Source organism: Mastomys coucha, unplaced genomic scaffold (assembly GCF_008632895.1).
Source record: "Mastomys coucha isolate ucsf_1 unplaced genomic scaffold, UCSF_Mcou_1 pScaffold18, whole genome shotgun sequence".
Classification (NCBI taxonomy): Eukaryota; Metazoa; Chordata; class Mammalia; order Rodentia; family Muridae; genus Mastomys; species Mastomys coucha.
The window spans coordinates 89058961-89067211 of NW_022196900.1; the positions used below are offsets into that span (position 1 = coordinate 89058961).

Here is an 8251-nt window from a genome sequence, read left to right on the forward strand (position 1 = left end):
ATCCACCTGTTTCTGCATCCCAAGTGCTGGGATTAAAGGTGTGTGCCATGAATTAAGACAGAGCATTGGAACCAACCCCCGACAAACCCAAACAGCAAACACAGTCTCCCGAAAAAACACTTCTCGGCAAACCTTTCAGCGGCATGTACATTTTAAAGTTTGTTTTTCTAAAACCTGTTTCTTCACATTTCAAAGTTCTCAGTCAGGTATGGTGTTTGTCATCTTCAGAAGCTAAGGCAGGATTGTCAAGAGATTGGGCTAGCCTAAGCTACAGTGTGGAGCCTTGTTTCAAATGACCAAAAACAAAAATACATGTGTTTTACTGGGAATCTTCAAGAACATTGTCTAACTACCAGGTAATGTCACTAACCTGGTTTTAAATTCTCTAAACTGTAAGAACTTTGCATGGTGGGCTGGCGAGATGGTTCAGCGGGTAAGAGCACTGACTGCTCTTCCAAAGGTCCTGAGTTCGGATCCCAGCAACCACATGATGGCTCACAACTACCCATAATGAGATCAGATGCCCTCTTTTGGTGCGTCTGAAGACAGCAGCAGTAAATTACTGCTGGATCAAGATGGGCCTGAGCAAGCGGGGCCGGAGCGAGTGGGGCCAGAGCGAGTGGGGCCGGCAGAGGTCCTGAGTTCAACAGCAGCCACACACATGATGGCTCACGGCCATCTGTACAGCTACAGTGTACTCATACACATAAAAAATAAATAAAAATAAATCTTTTAAAATAAAAAAAAAAAAACTTTGCATGGTACTGTTGAAGCTGGGGGCATCAGGGCCATCTCAAATATGCCAGATTTTGTTTCACAAAACAAGAACAATGTTGTAACAAGTTTTTTTGATCTTAAAAAAAATTATGTGTTAGTGTGTCTGAATATGCATGTGCAGAGACCAAGAGGATGTTGAATCCCCTGGAGCCAGAGGTAGGCAGTTGTGTGCCACCCATAATGGGTACTGGGAACCCAAGCTCAGTCCTCTACAGGGGCCAGGAGTGCTCCTAACTGCTGAGCCATAGCTCCAGCCCTGACGTGTGTTTAATCCTAGTACTTGATAGATGGAGGCAGGGATCAGGAGCTCAGCCTCAGCTATGCAATATGTTCCAAGATAGCATGGGCTAGCCCTGTCTCAGAAACACAAAGTGTGCATGAGTGTATTATAGGTTAGTATATGGCTATGTGGTTTTGGTAGTATATAATAATTTGGATTTAATTAAATTCATGTTACCATCATTTGACAACTTCATCTGGACTACAGATGAAAGCTCAGCCAAAACTAAAATTCCGAACACGTGTTGTGCTTTTGTTTTGTCTGAGGCAGGGTCTCATGGAGTCCTGACTGGCCTCTGGCGTTGTCACTGAGGAGGTTGGACTGATGTGCTTGCTCAGAAGCACATGTGTGTGCTTGTGTATGTGCGTCACAGTGGCCCAGCCCTCCACAGATCTTACCTTTTTCATAAACGACAATAACAGTGATTTCAGGTGTGTACCTCTGGAGGCATCTGTTTATAGAATGATGTCTTCTGATGTAATTACATCTGTCTTTTCATGACATAGTGATGACAGAGGTGGCGATTGTTTTTCAGGCCCTTTTAACATCAACAACTACTTTGGCTCCTTTTACTGGTCTGTAAAATTCAGGTCTGGAAATCACTAGGTCTTTTCTCTCCATAATAGTCAGCCTGTACATTTTTTAGTACCTGCATCTCTGCAGCCTCCTTAACTGTGAGCCAACAGCACCCGACAGTCCTCTCGTGTTCCACAGGAAACAGCATTTGCAGATTCCTTCTCCAACATACCACTCAGGGACTCCAGGCTGCAGCCATTGCTGAAGTAGTTCACGGTCAATGACTCAGTTTCTCAGAGGGGTCTTCTCTAATGGTTCTTTATAAAGCTGCCACTTCCACCCACAACATTCATCTTCCCTCTCACCTCTCCATCTGTTTTTCTTTCAACACTTGGCACGATGGTGCCTGTTTGAGTCACAGTTTATTACACCTCCACACAAAGAAAATGAATGACTGGTAGAACTATCTTGGATCCCAGCACTGGGACCTAGAACCTTTGCTTCTGCCCCTGGTACTTTTCTCCTGTACCCTGTTCCATCAGACCACAAACCTCCCAGAGCAGAACACCCCATCTCCACAGAACTATTGATCACATCCCAGAAGCCACCACACCTCTCACCCAAAAAGGGCCCCCAGTACTTTACCTTCTACCCAGCCCCTCAAACCTGCTTCCCCGTCCTAAAGATTCTATGTTCTCTTTACGCTCAGTACGGAGCTGCTAAGAGAATGCACTAACGTCTACCCATGAGTTCTGCCAGCCAAATGAGCAACCCACTCTGGCTCACTTGGGAAACAAAATTAAGTCTTGGGAAACAAAATTAAGTCAAACCTATGGCCCACATCTGTATGCCAGGGGTCTGTGTCAGTTTTAAGGAGTTCCAGGACCCTGCTACGTATCTGTAAAGGGTGATAGACTGCATTAATGGTACATCCTGGTTTAGAGAATCTCATGAGGTTTTTAATACTGTTAAACACATGCACACATGTTCTTCTTTCATATAGATTGAGGTAGGAGAATGAAAAATGCTCAATGGGCACCACATGTCCTAGACCACAGGTTCATAAGGCACTTGGTGTAAAGGTGACCTCAGTGCTGAGCATCCATCGGAACACTGGAGGGGCAATCTCTGGCCTCGCTGTTTAGGAGTCTACCCAGAATTTTTCCAGGTGGGCAGGGAAAGAAGCTAGGGTGGCAGGCAGTTCAGAAGTCAGGATGATGTTCCCAGAACATAAAGTGCCTTCAGCATTTGTTAGCTGACCTGAACAGATGGGGTAGGGAAGAGTTCTCAAGAACATCTCCCAGAATCTGTGTCATCAAGAGCGGGCTAGGGAACTAGGAACCAGGAACGAGGACACCACCAGTCACCTGAGAGGTGAGAACAGCAAACAACTGGGAATTTGCTGACATCAGTTGGAGAAGAAAAAATGGCTTGCATGTGATTGGTCCCCTTGTCCCTTGCAAGGCCCCACTCTCCTTATCTTCCTTACTGGCTGAATCAGGACCCTGCCTCAGAGGACTCCATTCAGCTCTACCTCCTGTGTCAAGACAGCCTTAGCTTTGGCCTTGGCAAAGAAGTTCTCTGCTAACTGAGTGGCGCGCCTGTTATAAATCTGCTTAGGAGGACGCTGGGGAGGAAGGAGTCTTAGGGCCCCATCCACGAAGTCAGGCTCCCAGCTGCAGCTCGGGTGCAGCCAGAGGTAGTAGAACATACGAAAAGTCAGTCCCAGGAAGAAGCAGGCTGCTCCTATAGCCACCCACATCAGCAATGATGCCCCACTGGGCAGCCAGGTGCCATGTGTCACCCAGGAGGTGATGACCAGCAGAACACTGTCACTGAAGATGAAGATCAGGTGGATGATGGCCCGGCCTCGAGTTCGGCCCCCAGACACGTTGAACCAAGAGAAATAAAGAATGAGAGCAGCCGTCACCCGGTACAACCACTCACCGTTGGAGTCGGGCATAAACTTTGTGCCTTGAAGCCAGACCCAGAACAATAGTACCAGCCACAGGATGAGGAAATGCAGGGCCACAAAGTAGGGGAAGAAAGCTGAGAACAAGGCAATGGCACAGATTCTCGGCCCCAACAGCAGCAGGTTCCACAGGAAGTAGACAGCGGAGGAGCTCCAGCCCAGGCGTGGCTTGGAGGGAAGACAGGTGCGCAAGGACCGATGGTAGTCCAGCAGTGCCCACGAGATGCCCAGAAAGGATGAGCTGATGCCAAACCCTACCAAGAGCAAGAAGAAAGAAGTCAGCCTGTGTGCAGCCTGCCTGTCAACCCCAGACTCACGAGAACCCTCATGGAAACCCAGAAGCAGGTCGTAGAAGCCCCAACTTGCTCAATAGAAAGTTGGAGAGGGAGAACATTTAGAGGAGACATCGCTCTGCTTTCAAATGCTGTCCCGGTGACATTCTTTTTTTTTTTTTTTTAAATGTGATGTTTTATTTATTATTTGTTTATTATAACTACACTGTAGCTGTCTTCAGATGCACCAGAAGAGGGCATCAGATCTCATTATGGGTGGTTGTGAGCCACCATGTGGTTGCTGGGATTTGAACTCATGACCTTTAGAAGAGCAATCAGTGCTCTTACCAGCTGAGCCATCTCACCAGCCCATGACATTCTTTTTTGTTTGTTTGTTTGTTTGTTTTTGTAGACAGGGTTTCTCTGTATAGCCCTGGCCGTCCTGGAACTCACTCCGTAGACCAGGCTGGCCTCGAACTCAGAAATCTGCCTGCCTCTGCCTCCCAAGTGCTGGGATTAAAGGTATGTGCCACCACTGCCCGGCCCCGGTGACATTCTTAAGTATGAGAGGGTATGTAACATGAAGACTCAACTGTGCCTTAGCTGTGCCATAGGCCTCTTGCAGGGTTCTGTAACCTTTCCCTGAGAAGCCCAAGTTCTCAGACTCTGAAATCGTGGCAGCTCTAGCCCCGTTTTCTCCTCGTCAGAAAGTAGACATATCTCAGAGAGTAGCAACAGGCCTCCAGTCCCAGCTCTCCTCAAGACTGGGAGTGATGGCCAACCCGCCCCTCTTCACTTGCCTCCACATCCAGCCTAGCCCATTATCTTGACTTTCCAAGATCTAGGAGTTGAGAATAGGGTTCACAGGAACCCTGTGCATTGCCCGGGGCACCTGGGTCTCCAAGAAGAGAGTAACATGGGCATACCTACAAAGTGTCTCGCCACAACTCCTCTAATTTAGCCACTCAGCAGGAGTTTACAGATAACCTACTGCGTCCTCAGAGCCCACTTGTGGCCTGGTATCAAATCTCCAGCTATCCTCACCTCTTAACTATCTGCCAAGTCCTACAAACCCAGCCTGAATAAATTCTGGGGCTACCCCCTGACCTAGATTCCACTCTGCTGTCAGAGGCTCCTGTAACAGTCCACCTACCCCATTAACCCAGTTACCTGCTTTTTTTGGTTTGGTGATTCCCACCCACCCTCGCCCTCACCCTCATCTCCACCCCCACCCATCTACTACCACTATCACCACCACTAGCCCGTCCCTGAGACAGGGTTTCTCTGTGTAGCCCTGGCTGTCCTGAAACTCACTCTGTAGACCAGGCTGGCCTAGAAATCAGAGATTCGCCTGCCTCTGCCTCCTGAGTGCTGGGATTCAAGGCCTGCACCATGACGGCCTGGACTTTATTTTACATTTGAGCTCCTGGAAGGTAGAAAATTTATTCTGCTTACCTGAGTTCTCCCAGGTAAGTATATGAAGGTACTCTGTGGGGATCAAATGAAGTCCTAAGTGGATGTGTATTATTGGCATGTGCATGGTCATGTCAAAGACCCCATTGCCTCAGACCCATGGGGATGACAGAGATTCCTGTCTAAGTATGGATGTTTAGAAACAGCTGCCCTTTAGCTAAAACCAATATATGCAGAAACTATCAACTGCAGCTCTACCTCCCATGACACAACCTGAGATGGATCCCCCACAGAAGCCTCCAGAGCCCAAGGCACACCCGATTCCAGCTTTTTCGTGTATCTGTTGTTTTCCATTATGGTTGCCAGTTAGGTCAACTCCTAAACTATGCAGGTTCAGGCAGTGTTCAATAAAATGTCCATTACCTACCAAACCTATAACATGTCAGGTAACCTACACATTTTATTTATTACCATCAAAATAATAAAAAAAGCGCAGTACTAGGGAGGTAGGAGCAGGAGGATTTCTGGGAGCTCAAGGCCAGCCTGGTCTACATAAATGGGAGCCTGACTCAAAAATAAAATAAGATGGGCTGGAGAGATGGCTCAGCAGTTAAGAACACTGGCTGCTCTTCCAGAGGTCCTGAGTTCAATTCCAAGCACCTACATGGTAGCTCACAACCATCTGTAATGGGATCTGATGCCCTCTTCTGGTGTGTCTGAAGACAGCTACAGTGTACTTACTGTATTTTACATATTAAATAAATAAATCTTTAACAAGAAGATTCCTCCTCAATAAAAATACAATAAAATAAAAGACAGAGAGCAATTGAGAAATATACCTGACAGAGACCTCTGGTTTCTGCACATACACAACATGAACTGCAAACGCACACAAACATGTACATATACACATTCTTCACACAAGACCCTGGACTTTCTATGCGTGCAATTCCCCACATTTCATCTTCTCCTTACTCTGTAAGATAGGTACATCTATTCTGCCTAGTGCTCAGGTGAGAACCAACTGATGGTTTGAGTCACTGCTCTAAGCTCATGCAGCTTGAAAGTGACTTTCGATTTGAATCCAGGCCAAACAACCGCCTAACGCTAAGTCTCCCTATTTTTCCCCTTGTCCTAAGAGTGAGAACACCTGCTGAGGAGAGAAGGACCAGCACTCACACTGGTAGTATTCCGCCTGGCCACTCTGCAACACAATAGCCAGCACCAGTGTGAGCTGTGGCGTCGCCTCCAAGAAGCTCTCGAAAAGTCGCAGCATGCTGATGTCCAGGGAGAGGAAGTCTGCATAGGACAGATCACACTCAGATGGCACCTCCTGGTAGCACATGGACAGTCCTTGATAGATTCCGTGCAGGCACCTAGGCAGAGCACACAGATGCCCAGTGGGCCAGGTCAACGTTCTGTGAAGTCGTCCATCTCCTACCACTGAGTGCATGGAGCCAGGCTTCCATCCTAGCTTGTCACTTCAAAGCTATGGAACCTGGAGCAAGCCACCTAACTAACTAACCTCATGGAACTTGTTTCCTCATCTGTAAAGTGGGGGAAACTCAACTTCTACTCTTGCTGGTCAGGTATGATCCCAAGTGCATTACAACCCTGTCCGACCTACTCACAAGAACCTCATGTTAGAGATGGGAGATGGAATTAAGAAGCAAACAGGAGTCCCATCCACGGCTCTCGTAGAGGACCAGAGTTTGGCTTCCAGCACCACATGAGGTGCCTCACCTGTAACTCCAAGAGATCCAACACCTTCTCCTCTTGGGACCTGCCTGTGATAACTGCCCTCCCCAATCATCTGAGCTGTACTCAAGAGGATACAATTGTTCAGGCAAAATGCAAACATTCAAAAGGTCCCTCTCCACAGCTAGAGACTGTAAGCAGCTTTCCCAAGATCTGAGACTTCCACAACAGATTCCGGATCCATCCACCCCACCCCAGCCCATCCTACAACCTGAAGCCTTCATCACATGATTCTGACCATTTGACCTCACTTTACAACCCAAAGGACTATTCAGAGAGAGAGAGAGAGAGAGAGACAGAGAGAGACAGAGAGACAGAGAGACAGAGAGAGTGTGTTAGTTCTCAGGCCAGCACTTGTGACAGGGATTTTTCTCACTGTCCTCACTTTAGGCTGAACCTGGGTCCTACCCAGTTGAGAAAAGCACACAATCCACACACATTTTCCAAGAACTAGTCTATGTCCAGTCCTGGCTGGCTCCAGGGACACAAATGAGTCAAGCAGGACTTCAGTCCTTGATGGGGAAGCAAATGTTCGCAGGAAAAAAAAAAAAGAAGTGGAAAAGAAAGGTAAGGGACCTCTGTGACCCCACCACCCCAACGCTCCCTTTCTCTCTTCCTGGACCCGTGTTTTCACCTACCCAGGGGAAGACTGAACTGGCTCTGACGGCTGTCAACCCACTTTTCTCAACGGGGCCGGGCACTCACCTATACAGGTAGCCGAGCTGCAGCAGGTGCAGCAGAGCCAGGAAACGACGCGAGGGCTGGTACTGGTGCAGTTCGATGGGGTCAGACGTCAGCCAGAACCAGCTGAAGAGCTGCAGCAGCACGGAGGCTTGGCCCAACAGGATCAGTACCAGCGTGGCCCACAGGTAACGGCCAACGAGCATGTACTGGACGACGGCCCACACGTCAGCGGTCAGGTCCATCAGGAAAGACAAGACACTCACCAGGCCTACGAACAAGCCTAAGGCCACTTGGGGGTGCACGGACAGAGGCATGATCCTCTTCAAGCAACCTCACAACCGCGGATCTGCCCTCCAGCCCCGCTAGTCGGGCAGGAAGGGGGCGGGGCAGTCTCCCGGAGGCTGGGCGGAACTTCCCCATCTCGCCCCGTCCGGGGAGGAGCGAATCCGCGACCCCGCCCCCAAGCTGGTCCCACCGCCCAGACCCCGCCCCCAGCTTGCCCGGTCCAGAGCCCGGCTATTACTGGTTTTGATTCTGCTTTTGAGGCTGAAGGAAACAAGAGTGGCCCTAAGACTCGAG

At 48.8% G+C, this 8251-nt stretch overlaps 1 protein-coding gene across 1 annotated transcript; it reads right to left on the reverse strand.

The window, feature by feature from the left end:
- Positions 1-1489: 1489 nt before the first annotated feature.
- Positions 1490-8121, reverse strand: Xkr8 (XK related 8). The gene is made up of 3 exons (XM_031378941.1): positions 7694-8121; positions 6410-6606; positions 1490-3799 (listed from the first exon to the last, which is right to left on the reverse strand). The coding sequence occupies exons 1-3, from the start codon at positions 7984-7986 to the stop codon at positions 3084-3086; spliced, it is 1206 nt and encodes a 401-aa protein (XP_031234801.1). The 5' UTR covers positions 7987-8121; the 3' UTR covers positions 1490-3083.
- Between the last annotated feature and the right edge of the window lie 130 nt (positions 8122-8251).